The sequence below is a fragment of the Anguilla anguilla genome, chromosome 7 (assembly GCF_013347855.1).
Source record: "Anguilla anguilla isolate fAngAng1 chromosome 7, fAngAng1.pri, whole genome shotgun sequence".
NCBI classification, from domain to species: Eukaryota; Metazoa; Chordata; class Actinopteri; order Anguilliformes; family Anguillidae; genus Anguilla; species Anguilla anguilla.
Window position 1 is genome coordinate 18,789,946 of NC_049207.1, and position 26,595 is coordinate 18,816,540.

Genomic DNA, 26,595 nt, shown 5'->3' on the forward strand with positions numbered 1-26,595 from the left:
CCTTAATAAAAAAGCACAATCACACTCGCTCCCAACCTTAAACTTTAATGTGCATTCCATCCATATTTCTTTCATACTGCCAAAGGTCCGCCTCTCACAAAGAAACCAAGCAACCAGGCCAACCAGAGGAATATTATGATGAATGATTATGAACAGAACCCGAGATCCAGCCTTCACACACAACACAGTGGCAGCTCAATACATGAAATTGTTTTAATGAATTCAACCCCCTCCCTTTTTTTTTATCTTGCAGAATAATTTCACGGATCTCAACTCACTGTCACACCGTGGGGCTGTGTCATTTTTCAGTTTGTGCAGAGTTTGCAACAACACCCTTGTTTTGCCAAAAATAGCTGCTTCCACAAATGGGTCATCCAAGGAAATCTGCATATTTACTGCACATGCTTACCTGAAGAACAGGCCATATCAGAAAAACTCTTCACATTTTTTAAACATTTTTTTTAAAGGATATGATGATAAATTAAAAATAAACCTGTAAAAATGATGAACTGACATATTGCTGCAAGGATAAGTCAACGAGCTCAATCTTGTATTTAAATCATACAAATTATTAGGAGAGTTTTTTGAGAAAAAAACTAAAACAAGGAATGGTTTAGACTGGAGCAATTACATTCATATCTACAAAGCATGATGTACATTTTTTTATTTAATAAATCAAGTCGTGAGCTTGTTTTCTTTATCTTGCCAACAGACCCTCTTTACATTTAATGAAAAATATCTGGGGAAAAAAAAAGTTTGTTTGCAATCAATAATTCCACAAAAGGCCAGGCAGCTTTATATGCGTTATGTCAACTTTAAAAAGGGAATGCAGTGAAGGGAAAAAAGTGTCATTATTTCAAACAAACAATAATGTTAAATTGCCCTCTGGTAATAAGGCAGAGGAGACAATGTCATGTCATATTAATTACTGTACACTGTAGAATTCAAGCACTCCATCACAGTAAAACCTCATTTTAATTGACTGATTTCCAAAAGACTGGTAACTAGCTTTATTCTGCTCGGTTATAGCACAATAACTAACGATTAAGGAAAGCAATGGGGGACAAAAAAGGAGACGTAAATCAATAAGGATCACATAAAGGCGTCTGCCGTGTTTCTTTGAAATGTTTCCCTTTATTGGCTTGGTGACGCTGATGAGAATTGCACATAAAAAATAAAATTCACAAGAAATTCATACAATAGGTAGAACCACAAAGGCATTGGTAAGGAGTTGGCAGAAGGCAACGTGGATAGGACACAGACAGACAACACAAATCCCCGTGTATTGTCCTTCCAAAAGAAACATGATCACCCACAACGTTAAAGCAGTGCCATATTCCTCTGTAATTCACATTATTAAAAGGTCTGCCACGCAGTTCAAATTTAGAATCATCAGGAGTTATATTATATTGCTACTCTAGGCAATTTACAAAGCAGATTTTATATTACAATGATTAAAGCCACATATACCAAATGGGACATGACACCATTACCCACGCTCTATACAGATAAAAGATATAAACAGGTAAAATTTTCCCCTCTTTTATTTTAACTGACTTTGTCTCTTTAAAATGAACAGTTTCATCTATGCAACCATATTTCTCGACAGCCGGCCAGTGAACAACAAGCTTCAAGACGAAAGATGTCCACCTTGTCTGATATTAGCTGGTATTGTCATTGCCTGGTTCTCTGTATAAATGGGACCTTAATTGAACCAGAAATCACAAGGTTACCTTTCAGGCCACTCTGATGGTGCCATGGTATCTGCACTTCACAGCTCAGCAAATGGAGATGGGCCAAAAATATACCGTACGTTATTTTCTCAGTACAGCAGATCAGCATATAGGTATAGTTAGATATGCATTTGGTTTGCTTTAGGAGTTATGCTGACTTTGCTTACAAAGGAAAAGTACTGTTGAGTATACAGTACAAGTACAAAAGTTAACTTGTGACATCTGTCTCTTTTTCTCTCTGACATGCACTCACAAAATACACAGTTTAAATATGTATTATTATTATTATTATTATTATTATCATCATCATCATTATCATCCAGCCAAAGTCAGGAAAAGATAGTGTGCTGAGACCCAGGAGTAGACATTCTGTGAGCAGCTGGGTAATGAGTCTGGTCCAAAACGACACAACATTATGAGCTAAAATACAATTTTTGAAAAATAATTTATTGCTTCTTTTTAATGTTTTTTTTTATTATTCTTATTTATGTTTTTCAAACAATTCTTATTATGAAGAGTCAATAGTATATTATTATTCTTTTTTAAATTATTTATTTATTTTTACAACAAATACAAGATTTAAAAATCCAAGAAAAAAAATGTAAACCTTTGTTTGGCATTCACATAATCAAGCATGTGTGGAATAGTTGCAGATTAGAATAGGTCAGTAAAGTACCTGTTAAATTATTTTATTGCTTTATGATGATTTAATTAGAAAAATGAGACATGACTTGGGATTTAATTTTTTATAGTAGGGGACAGCAGGTTTTATTGAAATAAATCACAAACTAGGAGCAGCATGTTTTATAAAGTTGAATAATTATTTAAATCATTTGATTATTTCTGAAAGGCTTAGAAAATCTTTTAATGATAACATTAGTTCACTGTGTACCCACCTTCCCCACTGATTTAACAAAATTAAATAATTGAATAAATAGTGTGCTACAGTACATACTCCATGTGTGATGGAGACTGTATAAATATCTTAATTCAAATAAATAGATAAATAGTGTTCAGAAAAAATAGGGAAAATTAATGTTCTGTTTAACAGAAGAGCCTGTTTTCCATAAAAGTGGTCTGAGAAAAACAAATCATTGGTGTACAGTGAGAATGAGTAATCCGACTGAAAAAAGGGATGGCTATAGATCATTTTAGAATTAAGAAAAAAAATGCAAAAGGAAGTTCTTATATACAATCATGAAAAAACACGTTAAAAATGTATATTACATTGGTTGTATAAGGAAAACACTGATTGAGAAACTTTAAAAACAGATAAAACTATACATGGGTAACAATATTCGTTTCACCAAAATAAACTTTAAAAAAGAAATCTGTTCAGGTGCTCCCCAAAAGAACAGCCCATCTTCATATGCATTTTTACAATCATATCACGTCATCTAAACGTCAGGTGTACAGTGTTTTTTTTTTTAAACGTCATTTTAACTACAACATTCTTAATTAAGAAAATTTCAGCATCATTTAAAAAGAAGGCTGCATTTTACAGTGCATAGCTGTAACAAATAAAGAACTTTGTCAGATATGTACACAAAATAAAAATACTCCATTTAATAATATCTGTAAATACGTGACTACAGTTTTGCCAAAAAGTAGACAACAATCAATCTTGGACACCCACATATAGCCTTTCCCCCAATGCTTATTATTAATGTAACACCACATCCAAACATCAGACTAAAAAAAATACAACAAACAAACAAACAAACAAACAAAAATAACTGAACAAGCTGCACGTTTTCACCAGTAAAAGAACCGCTAGTGTATTAAAACAAGGAAGATTATCCATTAGACAGTACAGGGTAAAGCACACACAGAGTGAATGTGCCCAGTTGGGAAGAGAATCCCCATTCATAATGTCTTCTCCCTTCAGCTTTTCAGCAGCTATGTTCATGTAAACTTTACTTTTATATATCTATATTTTATTTATATATTATCTTTTTTCATACATAGAGTGTAAAACTTCTGGTAGTTAGTCTCGTAGTCAAAGGAACATCTGTGAGGTATAGCGAATCCCCTCTGTAGATGGCAGGTGTGACGCTGGTTACCTTCTCAGGCTGCGCTGGGCCTCCCGTAGCAAGCTGTCAAAATCCATGGAGTCATACTTGCTTTTAGTGGAGGCGGGATCAAAGTCATCAGAATGGGAGTCTGGAATTACACAAAACGCAGAAATAAACAAAAGGGGCTCCGGCTCTCATCCTGTTCTGCCATTTTGCGCTCAAGATTAAGAGGAGAAATGGGAACACAACATTTATTTCGGTTAGAAAGTCAAATTCAGATACTCTAGTGTTTGTAAGCTCTTCCCAAGGACAGAAACTTACAAGCTCCGATATCCGTTTGACAGTTAGGATTATACTTGGACAGGTAAACGTCACTGCGGGTTTAGACCCATATAACCTCGTGTTTATTATTGTGGATTTCACTGATCTGATATAAACTATGGAAAAATTAACAATGTGATAATACTGTCATAGAATCACTCCTGAAGTAAAATGCTAAATAAAATAGCTACAGGTATGATTTTAATAACATGGCAGCCAATAGGTGCTAATCCTTGATTGGATTACATTTCCACAGTGCTTGAATGAACTTAAGGTTCCTCCATTTATCTTCTTTCAATACAATATGAAAGCTTCCTGACATTTTCTATTCAAGGTGAATGAAATGTTTACAATGCAACCATAAAGTGAAGAATGAGATGATGAAAATTTAAGATGAAAATGAGTTATACTCCCCCAAATGCATTATTTATTTTCCTTCCATTCTAGTGCTTGGAACAGCAGATTTTTACACATTTTACATAATTCAAAGGTGTGGTGGGAAATAAAGCTTTTGATAACGGACAAATGACAAACTAGCGAACGCGAGGCATATATTTTGATTTGCCGGGCGATAATAAATAACAGTGTCTTATCTCCCCTGGAGGACAGCTGCACAAATGGGCCCCACGCAGACAACAGCACACTCAGAGAGCCTGAGAAATGGGAATGACCATGGCAGGCGGTAGATGCCAGGTGTGATCTAATACAATGGCCAAGGGGTGGATTGTGTCACACTGCGCACCTTGAGGGATGAAATATGCCCCCAACACACCGCCAAGAACTAATGGACAGTGTCTTAGAAAACAAAAAAGTGAGGCGGCGAGATTGAGAGGAGGAACTGCAGCCACCCTGGCGTGACATTATTCAACTCGCTGCCTCGAACGTGACCAACACCCCCCCCCCCTCCTCCCTCCCTTCCTCTTTTCTTTTTTTCCCCCTAAAACAGACAGTTCTGTTAAGGACAAGCACACTTCCAACACGAGTACCAATATTCAGTTCTCTCCCCCACTTTGGATGAAAAGGCGAAAAACGGAGTATCTTTTCAGTCAAACTGCTTTATAAAGCCTTAAGGTTAATAGATGTGCCCCCGGAACACACATTTCAATTATCAATACATTATGTCCACCATTTCTACCTTTTGTTTCATTTTAACCTGATGCTGTGCGCTGCACTAGATTGCCCTCATTATTCCAAGAAAGGGTTCTTGTTTCCCTAGAGCAACCTGCTCCTCTGTCATTGAAATTGTCTTCCAAAATCCCCGCGCCGTCCATTAATGACCTCACATTTTACAGACATAAATGTCAATTTGAAAATGGCTATTGGACGTTTCCCCCCTTATAAACGTGTCAAATTATCTGCCCAACTAAAATGCACAGCAATGCCTTCTTCAGAGACCTGGTACTAACACATTAAAACACCACAGTCTGGACATGTTATTCTCTTGCCAGCCCTCTTTAAAATGAATTTGCTGCATTTGAAAAACGTAGCTTTTTTGATTTTTTAAAAATCACTATATGCAGAAATTATTCAATCTACTCTATGCATTTAAGTATTTAGTTGACCGAGCAGTGCCTTCTGAAATACAGCTTGTTATGATCCCTCTGTTACAACTTAGGGAAACAGCCCTGTAAAACAGCATTATGTTCTCTCCAATTATCCCCGGCCTAAAATGCTTGATATTATAGGTGGTATTTATTCTGCGGAAGTGTATGGTGGTACTTCCCAAGCACACATTTCTAATGGGTTCCCTTAAAAACAGAAAGGGGCTGATTATAAGTCAATCAGACCTTAGCTGTCAGACGCATTTCACCCCCTCACTGACAGCAACACACTGCTAGGTGTCACAGCGAGATCTTGCTTCTATTCAACATCACAACAGCTGGCAACAGATGGAGACACACTTGGGAGGAAAGGACTGATGGGACTTGACCTTGGCCTCCATCTTAACATTCTTCATCTTTAACCATTTGGGAGCCGGTGCATGAAATATACATGCACGTGCTGTATACCATGTCAATTCATCTACGGGTGCACTTCGGAAAGTCGTACCCACTTCCTGCAGCGCACTTATAGAATATTTATTGAGTACAAAAATACAGGCGAGGCATGAAATGGATGACTCGCTCCTTCCCAAACGATACTCCTACATGGAGTAAATAATATATCTATTACCGGGATCAACACAATGGTGACCCCGTGAACTCCATCAGATTCTGCACTTCAGCAAACACAGACACTACAACTGTGAATACATCAACTGTGAAGGATCGCACTTGTGGCACTCTTATTTATTTATTTATTTATTCATATGATTTCTTATTTTTTTTAACATTAAAACTTATTTCCAGCTGCTTGTTTTCCATCTGCTTTATTTCTACAGTATACTACATTAACTACCAGGCAAAAGATGCAAACAGGCTCTTACCCAAGTCTGTGTAATTTGACTTGCAAAACTGCTTTCTTCCACCAAAGCAGAGCTCAAACTGAGGCTCATTAGACCTGCGCAAGGTGTGTCCGTTCTCAAGAGCAGCGAAGGCGTCACAAGTGTAGCGGTAGGTGATGAAGCCAAAATTGTCCCTAGTTAAAAAAAAAAAAAAAAAAAGATAAAAAAAATAAATGCATCAGTCCACATTTGTGGGCCAACATCTCAAATTATCAAGGGCCATGCTTACACCCAGGTCCAGTGAGTAACGCACAAAGGAATCACCGACACTACACTGGTATCAAACTTCAAAGTGTGGCAGTGCTGTTCAACTTGAACTTTTCTAGTAAAACTGAAATTTCTAGAAAGATTTCAAGAGAGACTGAAATCCCAGGTGGCAGTCCTTTCACATGCAGCCGGCTACAATAGTCCCACCCAACGGAAGACACCACCTTAGATTAACTAACTACCAGCCAGTAGTGAGAAATACACAAATGAATGAATCAGAATAGTTCCCTTTGCCTCATACCAGGGGGCAACTCCCCCCGTAGCCCCCAATTCCAGCACTTCGCCCTGAAGCCTTACCCGTCGTCTCTCAGGTTTACAGCGCACTCCTCGATTTCGCCAAAGACTTCAAAGCGCCTCTTGAGCTCAGTTCGAGTGCTGTCGGATCGGAGCCTCCCCACATACACCACCCGTCTCTCCTCCTGGTAATTAAGAGCAAAGAGAAATTACAAAACGAGGCACTCTCCTTCGCGTCCCCCACTTCAGCGGCGACGGAAACCACGCTCTCCTACCAGCACATCGACACGGGCAGGCTGCAAAAAGAATATGGCCACTAGGTACTTTAAATCCTTCCTCTTTTTTCCTTAGATTTAACAGATTAAGAGATTTTGAGAGAGGGGAAAGTGAGAGAAATAGAAAGGGGGGGAAAGAGAGGGAGGGAGAGAGAAGAAAGCGAGAGAGATGTGGGAGGGGACGTTCATTCAACGTGCGTACTTCAATACTTCCGCAACACAAGTGCAAATAAAACGTATTTGAATTTGAATCAATCGAGGGAAAAAAAGCACGGCTTTCCCGCACTCCCAGCGACTCCATTTATCCCGACCCCATGCCGGGAACTCTGGAGAAAGCCCACCGGCTGCCTTTGTCTGACGGTACGCGCGGAGCTGTTCCGCGCAGAGTTAATCTGGAGTTCACAGTGGAGGGATCCGAATATGTTCAGCCCCTTTCCTCTCCCCCCTCCAACCCACCTCCTCGCCCAGCACACGACTGTCTGGGTTTCACCTGACTGTCTGAACCCGAGTGGGGGTGGTGGGGGGGGGGATTTGTTAGTCACGGGGCTGCCACAACAGCCTCAAGAAGTGAACGGGGGAGAAAATGCATAAAAACAAGGGGCTGTCAACCCCACCACCAACAACTACAGGAAAAGCAGCTGGGGGGGGGGGGGGGTACATTGCTTCTTTCACTGTAGCGGGTGCAAAGGTCAGCAACAGCAAAAGCTTTGCCGCAATGGAAAACGCAGCTGCTTCTCTAAGGCTGCAACTATATCTGAGAACAATTGAATTTCGCCCGCTAATTATTTAACACAAAAAGCGCCTCTGGGTATTTTGTGTTTTGTATCACCAACATTATTTATTCATTCTTTCGTTTATTGGCGTAAGTTTACGGGGTTACTGTCATATTCTAATGGATACCCTAAGGACGCAAAGCTAGCTGTTACACAGAGGTTCAGTTAAAAAAAAAAAAAAAAAATGATATCAATACCACATACACAGAATGGCATTCAACAACTGTTTTTCCCCGTCACAGACAGATAGTTGGTTTGGTTGCTGATAAATGATAGATTGGACAGCGTAAAGATGATATGAAAATGTAGATGTGCTGTTTGAGGCTTTCACATCTCGTTCTCAATAAACCTCTGCCGACAAGCTCGCTTTTCTGCCTGTAATTGTCTAGTCTGAAATTTATGCTTGCCAAGTCATGTGTATATTATTTGACGTGTGCATTTGTCAGTGAAGATATTGTGTTAGAAATGTCTAATCTTTTTGTCAGGGACAGGGAGGAGGGGTACTGGGAACAGATATTAATCCCAGTTCATTGTGTTTTTCACAATAAATTGATTCTGAGATAGATAACCGTAGCGCTATAAATATTTTTTTTTACACACTTCTCCTTTTTCTACCCATCCTTAACGTTCTTTCCCCCTAGTGAGACTAATATCATCCGACACTATTTCTAGACGCCCCTCCCCACCCAAAAATGCGGGGGCCTGCAGATACGGAGGAAAGCAGCTGAGCTCGGGCGATTGCGCCGCTCACTTTGCATGTGTTCAGTCACCAAAAAGCAGGCGCCCTCTCGGCGGAGATAACGGGCTCGGCAGCGGAGAGCCGCCAGCCGTGTTAACGCAGGGGCCGCGGAAAGTTCCGGAAGCGCGACGGCGCACTCACTATTGCTTTTTGCCTCTGCCTCTCCCGCTGCTCGGCCCGCTCGAACTCCCGCTTCTCGTAGTCGCGGCGGTGCTCCTCCCTCTTGAGGCGCTCGTGCTGGTATTCCTCGTAGCTGTCGTACCTGCGGAGGAGAGGGCGCGTTACGCCGTGCACCCCAAACCCTTCCCCCGGCCGCCCCGCGGCCTGTCCTCCCAGTGTACCCGCACCGCACACCCGCCGAACACCAAAGTCAACACGCTTTCAGAACCGAACTGAAACAAATAAACACATTAATAAGGCCTTTTTTCCCCTCATCACAGAGGTTATGGCTCCCGCAGGACGGGGTGGCGGAGAGGCAGTTGGATTCAGGCAGCTGCCGCTGTCAGCAGAACTTCACATGTCATTACTTTCTGCTTAGTGTGGAATTTACCAGAAAAAAAGTGCAACTTTCCTCAGAAAAGCTCCAGTCATTAAGCTCTGTGATTTCGCTTCTCTGAAATGATGTGACTCATCATTTCACCATCTTCTTAATTATTTGTTTTTCTCGGAAGGGGACCGCAATGCTTACGCGCGAGACGCGAGGGGCTGCCTGATAGAGCCTGACATACGTTTAAAAAAAGCCAGCTGTACGAAGAAGCAGGCTAGCAGAAATAATATAGCCTTCAGAATGGCGCTACGTGGGTGTGCGGGAACACTGAGAAAGCTCAGCAGCTCCGGGGGCTCTGACACTAGACATCCTCTGTTCTGGTGACTCATGCAGCAAGTGGCCAGGTTCGAAAGTTTGGGAAAAGATGATGTAACGGGAATGCCTACACTGGTGTAGGGCTCATAGGTGTGACGGCACTCACCTTGGCCTGCGACTGAAAGGGGATCGAGAGTGGGACCTGGACTGTGTGTGTGGGCTTTTGGGAGCCCTGGACTTGCACGTGCTGGAGTCCACATGCTGAGGAGACCTGTTCAAAACATGAGTGTAAACAGGGAGATATGTATTATACATGCGTTAGTCATATTCATCATCTAAAAAAATTAAAAAATTCATATTCGCCAACAGATCAGGTTAAACAGTAAAAAGACACTAACAGTCCATTATTATGACATTTGTTTTATACAGCAATACATTTCTTCACATGGAAGTATTTATAGCAAATAGAAGATAACTTCACCTGTCTGATTCTAGCTAAGGATACAGTGCACTGACCACAATATTTTGAAAACCCTTTTTCTGGTTGCATTTCCTTTGGTTGCTAGATGACTGCTTTCATGTTTTATCAACCACAAAAAATGTTCTGGGAGTCATAATATAAGCATTAGCATGGTGCATTTCGGCAGATGAGCAGTGCAATTCACTCCATTATCCTGAGTTCTTCTAAGTCCAGTCGAGTAATTATTGAATTGATGGTTAAATTGAAGAGTAACATATAAAGCAGTGAGCCAGAACAGAAGATTTGTGGTGGACAAGATTCCTCTGACACCCCCGTTCACCAGGGGTTCAAAGATAGAACCAGTTTACTGAAAATGTTTCCTTTTGCCCTCTTGTCTTATATCAAACCCAATTCTGTAAAGGTTTAGAGTCTCTCCACAGAAACACAATTTCTACACAGATGATTGGTTTCTGGAGCTGATTTTAGCTAGTGTGTGTGGGCGGACAGTAACCCAACTGGTGGACGGTGCGTGATGTCTTTCTGCTTGATTGACCTGCACTCCACAAAAAAGAAAAAAAAGATGAGAATCTAAACCCCTTGGACTGCTGCACTTTTGCATCTGCAAACACAGCTCTAATTAACCTCTTCGTGCTAAATAAACCCACACAGAAACACGGCTATCTGATTTAATGAGTGACGACTGAAATCTGCATAGAAATGAGGAGGGAACGAAGGTCCAGGAGCCGGCGCTGATATACAGTGCCGCTCCGCGTTCGTGTCGGACGTGCCATCGTGGGGATTTCCCCACATTAAATATACAGCCAAAAACGGATGGAATTATCGCAGATGCCCGGGAAATGCACTGCACGACTGTGAGAGCGCGGTAACGAAGCGCTAGCGCCGAACCGATAGCGTCCCTTTGTCATCCCGGCTTCGGATCCCTCAAGCAATCGGCTCCGCCACGCCAGCCCCTCTTGGCAGAGAACCGGTTAATAAACCCTTTCCAAACGGTTCCCCTCCGCTATTATTTTTTAACATCCTTTTTTCCTCGCCCAAGCCCATTTTCTCTGTTTTCCAATCAAAGGCAACAGTGTAAATATTGTCTTCCAACAGGCTGTGATGCTGTAACTGTCTTCAAAGGGGAGCGCGTCCAGGACTCCGCCGCTCGCTGGTCTGGCTTTCATCTCCCCAGACAGACGGGAGCACTGATAAGCAAAACAACAGCTGCAGCTAGAGAAACGGCACCATCAAATATAGGTGCACAGAAATGGAAGGAGAAAGGGTGGGTAAAAAAAAACAAAAAAAAAAAACAGGAAGACACGTCTCCAATTTCAATGGTAATAAAAAGCTCTGGAGGCACGGCGGCACCGAGCTCTGGGCGCCGTTCGCCCATGTTTCTGATTCGTTAGGAAATATGAGGGGAAACGCAACGTAAATAGGATGCGTCTATTAAGTTCCTAATTTCCAGGAGCAAATGAAGCCGTGGCGGGGGACAGCCGCGGGGCCTTCTCTGATCTCCCCACCTGGGCTCCGATGATTCTAATCACGCTCATTAGACTTCATTACAGCAGCTTAACCTTCTCCCCGTTTTAAGAGCAAATAGGACATTTTGGGGAGGGGCCGGTCACACAGGCTGGCCTGTTACTCTGTAAGTGCATACCGGTGAGAGGTCTGACTCAACAGATGGGGTGCTTCAAGAGAAAACTCCTGTTCCTAAAACTCAAACCACCCCCCCCCCCACCACCCCACCCATGAGTCTCATCTTGGTTCACAACCATAGCTTTTAGCTCAGTTCTTTTCCCCCTCCCTGTAGACCGTCTTTAAAAATCAATTCACCACTTTCCATTCCGCACACGCAACAGACACAAGGCCTATTCTGAGATGTGTGGAGAGACTCGAGTGTCGCATCCCTTTAATTCTGAAACTCACGCTGACACTAGTCATGACGGCTAAGAAAGATGTTTACTTGCAAGATTTGACTCCCGCTGAGAGCGGGCTAAGCCAACTGCCTTTCATCCCACATTTAACTGCACTCTCCCTCAGCCCGCCATCGCGGGGGGTCCCAAATCCCGCGGCAGAGACGCCGGCCTTACCGTGAAGCGGAGCGGCTGCAGGGGGACCTGGAGCGCGAGCGGGAGAAGGGGGACCGCGAGAGGGAGCGCCGCCGGCGGAACGACGCGGACCGGGACCGGGACCGGGAGGCGGCGCTGGGCCAGTGGAAGCGCTGGGAGGAGGAGAAGAGCGAGGCGGGCGGGGAGACGGAGCTCCGCGACGGGGAGCAGCTGGACGGGGAGCAGGACGGGGAGCCCTGCAGGAGCAGGTCCAGGTGGGAGCCCTCCCAGGGGAAGAGGAAGCGCTCGTGCTCGTCCTCGCTGTCCTCCAGGACGCCGTCCAAGGGCAGGCCCGGGTGCACGTACCCCGGCAGCTTGCGGTAATACTCGTCCCCGGAGTCGCTCTCCTCGGGCCCCGGGGCCCCCGCCGGCTTGTCCTCGCTGTAAATGGCTTGCTTGGGGTGACCAAAGTGCTTGTTGAGTTCCGCCCTGATCTCTTGGTCGCGGAGCGGCTTCCTCCTGCCAGATTCGCCGCCGTCGGCCGGCGGCCTGGCCTGTGGAGCTTGACCCTGGCGCTGCCCGTCCCGGTTCGGGGCGGGCTCGTGCTCCACAGAGGAAACGCCCCGCAACTGTCCCGCCAGAGAGCAAGGGCGGGAGGAAGATGAGGAGGCGGAAGACGAGAAGAAGGAGGAGGAGGAGGAGGAAGGAGGCGCGGTCGCGTCCCAGCATTCCGCGTGCCTGCCGTCCAGACAGCCGAGCGGGAGGCCCAGGGAGAGGTGGCGCTTTGTGCTCATGAACTGGCAATAGTCGTGGTCGCCGAAAGCGCGGGGGGCGCCGCGCTTGCCCTTGCACTCCTCCGGCCCCCCCAGGGGCAGGGCGGGCACCTTGCTCAGCTGGGCGTACAGCTCAGTCTGCTCGGGGCCCCTCTTCAGGGCGCAGGAGGGGGGCTCCTCCAGGCGGGCTTTTTTCGCCGGGGGCGAGGAGGTGCATGAGGACAGCTTGCTTTTGATCGATGTTTTGAAAGGATTCTCTTGACTGGCTTTGTGAGGAGGCGTGGTCGGTGGTGTCAGACCTGAGGAGCAATAAAACGGAATGGAATTATAATAATTTGCCCGCAGCCTGTTTACGGACAGTAGACACACAGGCCTGATTAAAATATTCACTCTCATTCCGCCTAATCCTGATCCGTATTTTATTGCAATCTTGACAGATTAATGTAATGCTCTGTGTAACTTAATATAGCGTGGTAGTACATGGCTGAGCTGCAACGCCCCTTCCTAACCTTGGCAAATCCCCGCGCATGAAGAATCATGCATTAAACGCAGGCACAACGAGTGAGGTCCGTGGTCATGCTGGCATGGCAGAAAACGCCAGATCCTTCAGAAGGACAATATACACAGGACCATGGCCAAAACACTCTTAATAGAAATAATAATTTACTCAGATTCCAAATGACAATACATACATATTTTATTTTTTTTCTTCTCATGTAGTTTTTCTCTGTGAGTCCAGGTTACATTATTATAGCCTTGATAATGTGTAATACTGTTACATTAAACCTAATGCGATATTAAGCTTGTAATGAAAACATACTGACTGCTGGGCAACCCTCCTGCTGTTGCTCCATGGATTCCCTACATATCTCCCTCATCCAGAACCTTGTCCATCCTGACAGATTTATACGCCGGCAGATGGCAATTATATGAGGAGGCCTGAGAGCGGCTTCTTTATGGCATTGTTAATGCACTCACACAAACAACACACAAATCCTTGCCGGAATTTAATTCAGACCTCTTCTCAAAAGTTTTGCCTTTCCTGTCCCCTTTTTTCTTTCTCCCCACCCCCCCCCCCCCGTCTGTTTGAGTGCTGGCCTTTCGGTCAGCGGCAACAAACGGCAGCCATTAGCGAGAACGCGCTGTCACTTTGGGCGTAGCAAGCCCGCCGCCTGGACACTTTCTGCAGCACTTACAAGGGGAAGGAGGGGTGAGGCTGAGACAGCAGTGGGCTCCTGTGGCATTCTCCTGAGCCCGTCACAGTGGACAGAGGACTGTGACTCATGCACAGGTGCGACTCCTCCTCCAGATTTTTACAGCGCGCGACGCCTCGCTTTTTCCAGGTAGACAAACAAACAATCCGGCGCATGGCACACACAATATTTCAGCCATAACCTGGCTCTGTTTTATTTATGATTACATTGATGAAATGAGCTGTAAAGGCAAGATGGGGTGGAGGGGGGCTTGGTGAGAGCAGGGGGTGTTCTGCCAAGGAACTTCTGTTTTGCAACCGAAACGCCATCTGTGCACACAGTGTAAGCAGGGTCATAAAGTAAGAGCTATTAATGTCTCCAAAATAAATCAGAATTAGATAAATGTATGCACGCTTTTTTTGCAAAAGCTGCTTCTGAGCGATACACAAGCACAAACACGAATCAAATGGCTTCAGGTGCTCCAATCTATTTGGTGCTCTGCGGTAAACTGCATGAGGAGAAACTGATAACTAGCTTAAGCTTAAGGAGTCATTTCCCAGCAATTTGCAGCAGCCACACGAACAGGCATACTTAGGCATACCGACCCAGGTCTTATTATAGCGCTAATAGATTGTACTGTGTGCTACAGTGTCTTTATTAGCACACCGACACAACCAGAATGGATCTGCATTTGCAACGGCCGGCGTCAGGCTCCACCAATTACGGCTGGACGGCTGGTACTTCAGTGTGGCAATTCTTCAGCCAGAATCGCACACTTGGTTAATGCACTCCCCTGCCACAACACACAGCACAAAGCACGTCACAGCGAGGAGGGAGTGACCAGTTCCCTCTTTGATGATCTGTAAAATCTACAGAGATGGGCCTATCTTTAGAAAACAGCCTACCCTGGCCGACTTGTGTAATAAAACCCATTAAATTAATATCCTTAAGTTTAGATACATATTCCTTTCCCTCATCTCGCTTATATGAAGCAGACATTGTGGTTCTTCCTTTGTGTCAGACAAAACGCCGAACACACTGTGAAAATATAGTCCAGAAAAGCTTGCTGAAATTACTTTCTCATTTGCAGAGCAAGAACTGCGCCTCAGCTGTTGATTAAAACGCTATCTGCTTAAACAGTAAAATATCAGACAGAAAAAAAAACTCCTTCCAGAAAATTCTGTGTATTCTAAGTGCAAGACCTCAGTTTTCTCTACTCTTCACCCACATGGTAAAACATTAAAAAAATTATTTTCCTCTCAAACGAAGCACAAATCCCTGAATAAAAATAAAAATAGAACAAAAACTCCTCACAGGTCCCCCTCAGGAAACAGCAACTCACACAGTGTTGACTCAGTCTTTCCTAATTTTTAGGCAGGGTAGTTATGGCACTGGAAAAACTAATCCGTGAGTTGAAAGAGTCAATCTCCAAGTGTTTCCCCGCTAATAGCTTTTACCAGTGTATAATCCTATAACACTTAGATAAGGGTGAGTGTCAGGGTATATCCTTATTAACTAAGGATAGATCGGGGATTAAAAACAATAGGGATTTAGTCTGATTCCTGCGAGTGGAACATCACCTATTTATGTGCTGGATTTTATTTCTGGCCGAAACTAGTGGTAGAAGTAAAGAAATATTAACCAATTCCGACTACACTTAAACCCTGACAAACTGACGGCTTAGTTGACCCCACTGCCCTCGTGCCTCCCCCCATCAGCACAAACACACACACAAAGCACATCAGGGCAAAGCACGCTCGCAGAGACAGTGAGAGTGAGGTTGTGGGCAGGAACCCGTGTCCGATCAGATAAAAACCTGAAGGGCCATCAAACACGTTCTGATTTCTGCATCCAAACTGCCCACAAAAGCCCCTTACCATCTCAATTCAGCTAAACCATCTAACAAATATCACCTAACAAACAGTGCCTTAAGGCTTATGGCAGCTGAGCCAGTTTGCAAGAGAACGACAGAAAATACTCAAATATATTTAGTGCTCTTTCCTGGAGGCGGCAGAACAATACGAAAATGCCCATTCACTATGAGCCATTATGAGTAAAAGGGCAGACATTTTGTTTTTATTGACCCGGAATGATTAATCACAGCTTGTGGGATACTGATATAATTACCAACATAATTCATGCAGAGAGAGAACTGCTGAAGCTCAGTGTTTTATAGCATCAACTGCCACTCATTTCATTTAGGTTTAATTACCTTTGCCTATAGTCTTCCCCCTAACAAATAAATATATGCATTAATAATAATAATAATAATAATAATAATAATACCCTTTAGCACTGACCTCATTCATAAAATGGCACTGTTCACATAAATACCAGCCTTTACATTGGAAATTACCTTCATGTCTCTAATGAAATTAGCAGATTGTCTGAAAAGACGCAGATAATATCAGCAAACTGAATTACGTGGCAAAGCCAATTAAAACAATACTAATGCCATATCCATTTGCCTGTGATGTATCGGATAAGTGAACATCGCAGTCAAAGAGCATTAGCATCCAGACAAGACAATGGAAGAGAAAGATTAACTCTTCGATGGAGTGACAAAGTTTACAGTCAACCAGGGGAAACAGGAGAGTATTTCATATAAAGGTACGTAAAATTGAACACAATGTTCCTTCACCTTGAACCCTGAACTTTTATTGAACGATTAAGCTGAAAAAAAAAACCCCTGAAGTAGCAGAGCCAATTAACCCTGAGAAGGATATTTCATAGAGCTCCAGTTTTCCATTACAGTAAAAACTGGTCCAGCTATAGCATCTACCATTTTGAATATGCCCCACTCATGAAGAAAATGGAATAATTATCGTATTTATTTAAAACCAACATCTGCTTACCTGGAGTTCCAGATAGCTCCACACTCAATGTGCGTTCAATGGATTTGTTCTCAAATGGTGATCCCTTGTGGTCACTGAAACACAAAAACAGAACATATTTGAGTACTGAGGGGGAAATATGGTCTTATTTTTGAATGATTTTACAAATGGAATGAAATTACAAAATGCCTCAGTTCTTTTTTTTTTGTTTCTTTGTCTGGTTCGTTTCCTTTTTCGATTTGTTGTCTAAAAATGTGGAAAAACTCTCTCACTTACTTTGGAGACTCTGGGGTCAAAGGAAGTGGCAAGGTGGTTGGTTTGGCTGTAGAACACAAAGGAGCATGGGTAATTATTTAACTAGATCACACTGAGCCACATCAGTTCCACATCTACATATCAATCTCAGATTTGATCATTGACAGCAGTGTTTTCTCAAACCCATCCCCGTATGACTAGAATATTTTCCATAGTTCTTTGGGAGTGATGGCTTCTAACTAGACTAGACCCCATTTTTTTGGTTTACAAATCACTGTTTGAGGCAGGATGGAGTAATGGCATATGCATTCTGATTCAGAGCTGTTCACGACTAACCGACTCACCCGGACAGGGAAAAAGGAAAAGCACAAACACAGCACATTATGCCGCATGAAACCCGACCATAACACTTTAAAAGCAATTTTAACATGCAGAGAATGAGAGCAGAGGCAGAAAGAACAGTCAAGGAAGCTTGTGCAGTTGCCTGAGGCTCTGATTATCTCCAACTGCAGCTAAGGAATGCCTTTCAGTTAAACAACTATGTCATTATAGCAGTGCTCGGCTGAAACTCCATATACAAACATTCGGCTTGATCTAGCCAGAAATTGGCTGACTTAAAAATGCCTTAATGTATCGAGACATAACATCCTCCTCCCTCCGCACTAAATTTAATCTCGAGCCAGCGCTCGGTGCGAATTGAAAGTGTATCACTTCCCTGCAGCCTGTTTTTGAAAGTTGCTGTCTCCTGGAATAGAGGGAGCAGTTGCCTGACTGTTTTCAAAGTGACTGTTAGGTTCAAATTAGCAGGGGGGAGGGGGGGGGGGGTGCGTTAGTGCGGAGTCAGACTAAGGAAGCGGTTAAAAAACGAGAGGGGGAGAAGAGAGAGGGCGGGGATGCAGCAGAGATTACCTAACAGAGGAAGGACCCGGTCGTCGGGGGGCTTGCAGAATGCCTGACTGTGTAGCTGTTGCTCTTGTGTCATGGAGAGGTTGAGGTCTCCTACTGGAATTACAGAGTCTGGGAAGAGGGGGCTCAGGGCTGTCTGTGCCCAGGATATGGGGCTGCCCAATACATCTTCAGCAACATCGTCCCCAACACAACCAGCCTGCTCCATGGGGCCCTCCAGCCACCCCACCTTCAGCCCCTCGCTTGGCTCACTACCACAGTACCCCATGGCTGCTACAGGAGCTGAGAGTTCCTGAACGGACCACCTGACCTGTCTGTCACCCTGGCGACCCGCCGCGCACGTCTCTGTGTGAACTCTCTCAGTGGCCCGCACTGAAGGCCTATTGCCTCTGGGGACCGAGGGGGCGGTTGCCAGGGAAATGCCCCAGCTGGTGTGGGAGAGAACAGCTGGGTGTGGGTTACCATGGCGATGGGCGGGCTTACGCTTGGACATCAGCAGCTGGCTGAGTATAGGGTGCCCTGACTCCTCCCTTCTCTGGACCGTGGCTGCGGTGTGCGTATGCGTGTGTCTGGCCCCGCCCGGGCGCTCGCTAGCCGAAACGCCTCTCTCCTCACGGCAACGGCCACAGCTGCCTGACTGACCCATCTCTCTAGGAGGGAGAGAATAAGAATGCATGTACCTAATGAACCTAGCGGCTGCCAGGCGCCCCGCGTCCAGGGCCGGCTGCGGACCTGGCGGCCTTCCTTCTTCACTGGACGGCCTGCGCTCCAGTTTGAGGCGGGCATTGCCACGGCCGTTCCTACGGGCTGGGGGGATAGGAGCAGGTGCTGTGGGTTCAGACCGTCCCTGAGTGCCAGCCCCGTGAACGCACCCTCTCCGCTTCCCAGCACCCACACCAGCCACACAACACCCGGCAGCAGCCTGGCTCTCACCTCGCTGGGTCTGCTGCTGCGGCTGCGGCTGCGGCTGCTGCTGCGGCTGGGACAGCGACTGCGACTGCGACTGCGCTGGCTGCTGCTGCTGCTGCGGCTGCTGCGGCTGGTGCGGCTGCGGCTGGAGCGACAGGGAGGAGGGAGCCGGCTTCTTCTTGGAAGAGGACGAGGAAGAGGAGGAGGAGGACAGGGAGGAGAAGGAGGAGGTGGAGGATGACGACGGCGAGGCGGAAGACGAGGAAGAGGAAGGGCAAACACCTCCGCTTTTGTCTCGGCTGCCGCCGCCCCCCCGGGCGCTCTTGGCCTCGCAGGCTTCGGTGTGCAGGGCGTCGGCGCCGGACGTGAGGTACTTGAGCAGCTCAGTGCAGGGGCGTCTCACTGGCCTGGCCTGCTGCGAACAGGCTCCCCTCGGTTTGCAGGTCCAGGGGTTCTCCGTCTGTGAGCGGGGGTGGGGACACACCAGGAACACTCAACCTCACTTTTAAAATCAGTGGTTTCCTAAATAGGACAAAACTCACAATGTGCAATCCCAGCAGAAGAGAGAAACTCATTTCATGCAGCCAGCTATTTGCTTTTATTCATATTCACAAATTTTTGCGGGCAGCAATTTAATCCATTTGATTGAAAAAAATATATAATTTTGCACCGTGTAGCGAATTTGCATCAGAATAATACAATCAACCTCTAGTTCTGTGGGTACAAGCAACATTAATTTACAAGAAAAAAAAAGGATAAATTGATTTCAAGCTAATTGCCAGCTAATTCTTCATTTATTTAATTGTTAATTCTCTTTCTCTTTTCACGTCCTGAAAAAAAAAATATATGCAGTCAACCAGTTCTATTCATTCTGCTTGGTATCAGCTTCACACATGCAGCACACATGAAAACCACAAGTGCACAAACGACAAGAGTAATTGCTGTTTTGTGATGAGGTAGGGAATGCCCTGTGGACGGAAACTCTTCCTCCCCTGGCAATAGCCAATTATGCAGTGCCTTACGGGACCAAAAGCTACAGTCAGCACGGTCTGTACGGCTCTGCTGCACTAACAATAAGTTCCTACATGCTACTATATATCTGCAATATAATCTGAGTATATATTTTCACTCTTATATTTGAACGGTACAATACAATTTGGAATGTTCCATTTGAAGCTATTTTTGTAATGCAGAAAAAACAACAACCACTTGACAATCAGCTGCCTTACACTATATCGGCAGTGTTCCACAGAAGGATAAATGCTAAAGACACAATGATAGAATGGCTCTATTCTGCATTTCCCCTTTTATATTCAACAAATATTCCATCTCCTGAAACCAAACATCTGTGCAATTTGGGGACAGCAGTTAAGTTAATTTAACGGTTTGGTTCAAACCATCAGTCACAATTCGCATGGGGGGGGGGAAAGCTGTGTCCCTTTAGATGAGTGGTATATAAAAGCGAATATAGCAACAGCTAACGAGATGCCAACCCTGGCGTAACGCTTAGAAACCCAGCAGCAATCACCTTGTTTTCTTCGTAAGATGGCACAGGGGAGAGACCAGGGGACCGCACGTTTAATGCGCTCCAAGCATGCGACAGAAATTAAGGATACAAGCAAAACATCGAGGCCCACAGAAGCCGCTTTTTATGTAAACACTACAACGGGGAGTTACCTTGACGACAGCAGGTGTTGGTCTGTTCCTGTGGTTGCTGGCTGCATGGTTTTGTGTCTTGCCACCTGTGTATTGATTATAGCTGAGCTGTGAGTTAGCAGGTGCCAGCAGGAGTTTCTTCAGCTGCAAAAGGCAAGACAGAGGAGGAGAGGGTTTATGCGCGAGGATGGGCATGCGTGCTCTATTACGCATCCTCAACCACACTTAATTAAACCATCACGGAGAAGGGCTGATGGGCTTTTGTCTTTGTGCCGCTGGGGGTGTTGGGTAATTAGATTTGTCTTCAAGAATAAAAAAAAAAAGAAAAAAAAAAAACACACACAAACGCAACCCATACAGTCTCAGATCTGCAATCTGCTCATATTCTCGGCTGATGAGAACCTGACAAGAAACCCGTGTCTCCACAACAGGTGCGATGATTTTGCACACAGGTGACTCTGCACAACGCCTAATAATGATACCACGGATGAACATGTGGATTGGCTGCTATTATGCGGAGCCAACAGAGAGTAAACACAACAGCGGTGAAAACAGAACACATCAGTACTGCCGCTGAAGCCACTGCTCGAAAGGAAGAGGAGTGACCTCACAGGGGTTTGCAGTCCTCCATACAGAAAGCAGATGTGCTGCTCTTTCAGAATCTTCACCTTTTTATGCTTTATTTTTATATAAATGAACAATGGCTTGTGTCAGGGCTGCACAATAATGCATGAACAATAAACATTCGAGCTTCTGCATCCTTTCGTTCAGAAGTCCATGGGTTTTTAAGCTGTAGACATGTCTCTTTCCATGGTTAAATGAGATGTCCACGTGGCCTTTTTACCCTGCACTGTTTCTGATCAAAGCACCCACCCATGGAAAAGAGATCCCGACTAACCATTACACTGAATCATCATTTTGAGGTATTCATCAAAGTTTCATATATCTTCACCCAAAGCCGTTGCAGCACGTGCATCCTGTGCGGTGAAATGAATAACTCGGTGATGTCAATTCACCTCCGCCTTTGCCTTCCATCCTCGTGGCTCCGATACACTCACAGAGATGGGCACCAAGCACTAAAAATGTGTGTGCCGGGGGACTTGGGGGAGGGTTTATGCACTTATTCGGGGGAGAAACTTACCAGAGACGGCTCCTCGGTTTCCGGGGTAGGGGGGGAGCCGTCGGGCGTGGAGGGACAGCTCTGGTCGCTGGCATTGGTCACGTCCCCATCTGCCAGGGCCTCGAAGGAAGGCAATCCGTCCTCGTCCACCGGGATGCTGTCCAGGGTCTCTGTGAGCACTGCCAGCAAGTTGGCCTCATTTTCATCATCTATCTTCTTAGGAGGGGGAAAACGGAAAACAGGAAAAAATAGGACAGTTTAGAGGAGTCGGGGCTTTTTCTTTTTCTACATTTTCGCTCGCTCGCTCGCCGGGTAACGTACTTTATTGTTAATACCAAATTCTTCTTATTTTTTTTTTCCCCCTCAGAAAATATCTGCAGTGCTGTTTTTTTATTATTTTCTCTCTCTGCATGAGTCAGATCCGCCACTCATATATTAAGCATGCAGCTTACTGGACCAAAATAATATCTCCCCCTAGAAATCCATTAACAAGGCTGACATACAGCAAGTTTCGGGGGCTGGGAGGGGGTGGTGAGGGAAGAAAACAATACAGTAGAACTTGCTTCGGTCCCAAACTCTCCCTTCAGAACAGAATGATCAGCTTGACAGCAAGATGTTTGCGAGAAATCCTCAGATAAGGAGAATTACAGCCACGCTGTTTCTGAGGCACTGTAGTTTTCTTCTTTTTTTTTTCTTTAAGTATCAGAAAGCACCAAAGATAGTAACGTGGGAAGACATTACCATTTCTGATAAGGCTTGCCGCGTATTAACCATGGTGTTCTCTCATTCCTTGGGAGGAATAACAGGCAAATGTTGTCTAAGCAAAAGCTACTCTGGGAGCAAAAAGGGAATGGGCATATTGCGCTGGAAGTTCCCACACAAAACACATGGGACCGAAGGCAGAAGAAGATAAACACTTCATTACTCTGGGAAGCTCCCAAGCACACCCAACCGGAGGAAGCCTTTTCAGGCACAGTATGGGATTCACATTGGCCGGTGATGCCCTGCGGTGGTGATCACCCAGTTAAGAGCGAGCCATCGCATTAAAAAGTGGTGCTCCACCGGACAAGTCTCACGCTCATGGTCACTCTTTGCATTTCTTTACACCCGATTTGTAATTTTATGACATATTACAGACCACCACAGATACCTCTTCGTGAGAGCAGCTTTTGAAATATAAAGGCAGCAGTTGTTTCTTTTTTTGGGGGGTGGGGGGAGTGGGGGGGGGGGTGCAGGGGGGGAGATCCCATTACAGATACAGTAATAAGCATTTGATTTGCCACTGACAACGTGGAAAATGCGAATTAGAGGTCTGCCAGGATGACATTTCTCATTTGGCTGCACGCTTCCTCACTAATGACTCAAAATGATAGAGAGAAACTTATTTCGGAGCAATACTAAAATGCCAAGTAGGGCAGCGTGGCACTGATGTTCAACAGTCTGCAGGATACGGTTTCCTGCAAATTAGCATGCCGTTTAAACGCTAACAAAGAGCCTCAGATTGCCGCTGCGCAGCCCCTGAGGCTACGCCATCCACGGCTTCCCTGTAACTCTCTCTATTGCTGGGTAGGTAGGTAATAGGGCAAACACCAAGAGCCTTTACTAAAAACTACATGTCTCACAGCTTGGATATTGTAACGGCAATGATTTAGGCCCTTCCCTTTAATGGCTAACCATCTGTTTGGTTTACACTTAAAAAAGAAGAAAAAAAAATTTTCAAAGCAAAGACTTTGGACTGTGTTTTTGTTCTTCATTTAAAAAAAAAACACAAACCGGTTAAGGTTGACAACCCCCATCCCCACACCGTAAACGAAGAGCAGTTTTGATAGCAAACTCCAGCGGCCTTGAGGCAGAACCAGCGCTGAAAGGTCAAACGGAAAAGGTGCGCATCCCCCCCCGCCCCCCTCGCAGCCCGACCTTGAGCCGGCAGAGGGCCAGGAAGTTTGCGGGCTCCGTTTCGCGTGCGCGGCGCTCGTCGCGGCGCTACGGTTTCATTAGCGTAATGTGCAGCCGCGAGGATCACCCTTAATATCCTCCTCCAGCTCCCGAGGACCCGTGGAGAAGAGGCAGCGCTCCGGCTGTCCCCAAACAGCAGCGTCCTTAAAGCTGCAGAGGAGCGATGGAACGGGGTGTGGCAGAAGTGCGCCCCCACCCCCACCTCTACGTTCAGGGGAGGCTGCCTTCACCCTCCCCCCCCCCCCCGACCCCCCACAGATCTAATGACTCCCAGCAGCATCTGAAGACCTGTTCATGCCACTCAATTAACTTCCTCTCCCAGCCCAAAACCTGACCCTCCTCCAGTAAACCCCTGTGATATTCATTGCTGAAACAAGCTGGTAAGATATGTGTCCGAAGGGGGTAGGATCAGCATCCCAGGCTAACACTGAAGTGTGCTTTATTGATTCAGGTAACAGCTGCTGAGAGGAAAAAAGAAAGAAAGATGGTCTCTTTGAGGCCCCCACCCCCCGACCCCCCCCCCCTCCCTCGCAGAATAGTTAATGGACCTCACAGAATTAAAGAGATCTTAACAATCCAGGGCTAATTGTGAGATCACAATATATTAACCTAATTCAATTCTAAAGGGTGCCATTCATGCTGTTTTACTCAAAATGGTTCAATTAGCCATAAAACATACTGGCAAGAGAGAGCAGCTCATTCCTTCTCCCCTTCCCTGCCTCCCTCTCTGGAGAAAGAAAGCGCACACGAGTCATTCATTATCAGGTGAGGCCTTTTGTTATCAGACAGGTTGTCTTTGAAATTGTCCTTGCTTTAACTCTTTTATGGAGTTCTATGGCACCATTGTGTTCCTTAGATATTATTCATGGCACTGATAACGGAATTGTTTTTTAATATGTACACTTTTGAACTCCCAGGCAAATTGCAAATTTAAATCTAGCCCTAATTGCTTTTTTGTGGAAAACTCTTGAGTGCTGGGGATCAAATTGCATGTACGGTATACAAACAACCTTTAGAGCAAGGGAAAAAAATCACTACATTACGTCACAGCAATAAACCCAGACACTAAATTACACACAGGGAACTGGACAGTCAAGGCAGGCTGTGGGCACCATTAAAAAACACATTAAATCTAAATGAATAGTTTAAATGCTTACAAAAATGCATAAAAAAATCTAATCTCAACTGGGCAGCACAAAACAAAGAGAGATGTACACTGCTGTTTATATCCTGTCAAACTGCTCAACGAACACGTGCACCCAGCCAGAGAAAATAATAAATCATAATCATACTTTGACCAGAGCATTTCTTGGGTTAAATTCCTATCTTGACTATTTAATTGCAGCGTTTTCATTTTCAGATTTCAAAGCTGTCCCTGGGATGAGGTTAACTGAATGGGCAGGTTTCCTAATCACAGTGGCCTCAGAATTAGAGACATGCCTCGCCACAGCTGAACTCTACGGAGAAAACACATTAGATTTGATAAACAAATAATGTCATTCTGCGTTATTACCCAGGCCCCAGATTTCAGGGGAAATAAATCAAAGTCACTCGCAGCAAAATGTTAGCTTTGCTGACACGCACTGAATAGTCGCACAGACACAGCATATGGCAGGGGGAGACGGGGAGCGGACGGGGGAGACAAATCGCACGGGGCGGACGGTCGTCCGGCACGAACGCAGGAAAAAAAAAAAAAAAAAAAAGCGAGGAATCACCGCATTCGGAACCGTAAAGCCAGCAATCAATAATTATGTTAAGCTTCTTAGAGAGGCGTACGTGCAGCCACACTGTCAGCCGCACCATACATTATAAAGAGAAATACAGAACTGTCAGGGCCGCCAGCGCTCAACTGGACTAATAATGGACTCGCCTCCGGAGCAAGAGGCCAATCTCATTTTCTGTCCAGATAGGAGACTCGGGAGCGTCTCAAATTATTCAAATGCCAATGCCCCCCCCCCCCCCCCAATCCCACCTCCCCCTCCCGCTGCCAGCTTCCCTTCTCAGAGCCGAGAGCAGGCCGACACTTCAGAAAACACAATCGCTCAAGTTCATGCCAAGGCATTCCTTACTTCGCGGATTAACTTTTCCTGACCCCACAGAAAAGAAAACAACAGCTCCCCCAACCCCCACTCCCCCCCCCCCCCCTTCCGCCAACAACAGCAAGAATGACAACAGCAGCATTAACTTCAGCAGAACCGCAGGCGGCAGCAGCACAATTAGCATTCGCAGAACCAGAGGTAGCAGCAGCGGCAGCACTGGCGCTAGCAAAACCACAGGGAGCAGCAGCATTAGCGTTAGCAGAATCAGAGGCAGCTGCAGAAGCGTTAGCAGCAGTGGCAGCCATTCCCCACACCCGTGCGCCCTGCTCCCTGAGCGGGGGCCGGCCTGCATCCCTGCGCGGCCGTCCAGCGCTGAATTTCTGAGCGCGCTGACATTCCGGATCTCTTCAGCCCGGCTTGCCGGCCCGAGATAAAGAGAGACAGAAGCAGACCTCCACAGACTACTTAAATGCCACTGCCTTTGGTGACCTGAGCTGCTGATTTCAGGCAATTTCACTCCGGCTGACTAATGCCACAACAGGACTTGTCACCGGCGCCTCTCCCAGTCGAGAGTGAGAGGACGACATCAAAACCAATCTGTGAGCAGCTAGGGTGAGCTAGCTGAGAAAAGAGCAAGCAGACATCGGTAGCTTGGACTCCAGTACCTGGATCAGTGCACCTGAACTGAGAAACACAGGCCTTTCCATGTGGGCTGGTTCACGTTAATGAACTAACAACTAAATTCCGCATTATGTCTTAATTTGGCAGTTTGACTGATAGTGTGGAGCACAGATAAAACTGCGACTGGCAGAGTTTAATTAACAGTCTGCTGATCTGCTGA

At 45.4% G+C, this 26,595-nt stretch overlaps 1 protein-coding gene across 7 annotated transcripts in view; it reads right to left on the reverse strand.

The window, feature by feature from the left end:
- Positions 1-1,114: 1,114 nt before the first annotated feature.
- Positions 1,115-26,595, reverse strand: part of ppargc1a (peroxisome proliferator-activated receptor gamma, coactivator 1 alpha) — a 236,078-nt gene continuing 210,597 nt past the window's right edge. For 2 of the 7 annotated variants that reach the window (XM_035426525.1, XM_035426527.1), the window contains exons 3-13: positions 21,781-21,972; positions 20,661-20,783; positions 19,008-19,443; positions 17,190-17,235; positions 16,935-17,008; positions 12,156-13,185; positions 9,769-9,873; positions 8,942-9,062; positions 7,077-7,198; positions 6,495-6,646; positions 1,115-3,896 (exon numbers count right to left, since the gene is read on the reverse strand). In XM_035426525.1, the coding sequence (XP_035282416.1) occupies positions 3,793-3,896; positions 6,495-6,646; positions 7,077-7,198; positions 8,942-9,062; positions 9,769-9,873; positions 12,156-13,185; positions 16,935-17,008; positions 17,190-17,235; positions 19,008-19,443; positions 20,661-20,783; positions 21,781-21,972 (2,505 nt within the window). In that variant the 3' untranslated portion in view covers positions 1,115-3,792. Of the gene's footprint in view, positions 3,897-6,494; positions 6,647-7,076; positions 7,199-8,941; positions 9,063-9,768; positions 9,874-12,155; positions 13,186-16,934; positions 17,009-17,189; positions 17,236-18,077; positions 18,748-19,007; positions 19,444-20,660; positions 20,784-21,780; positions 21,976-26,595 lie in introns of those variants that run through there. The other 5 variants (XM_035426524.1, XM_035426526.1, XM_035426529.1 and 2 more) reach the window with 4 other exon arrangements.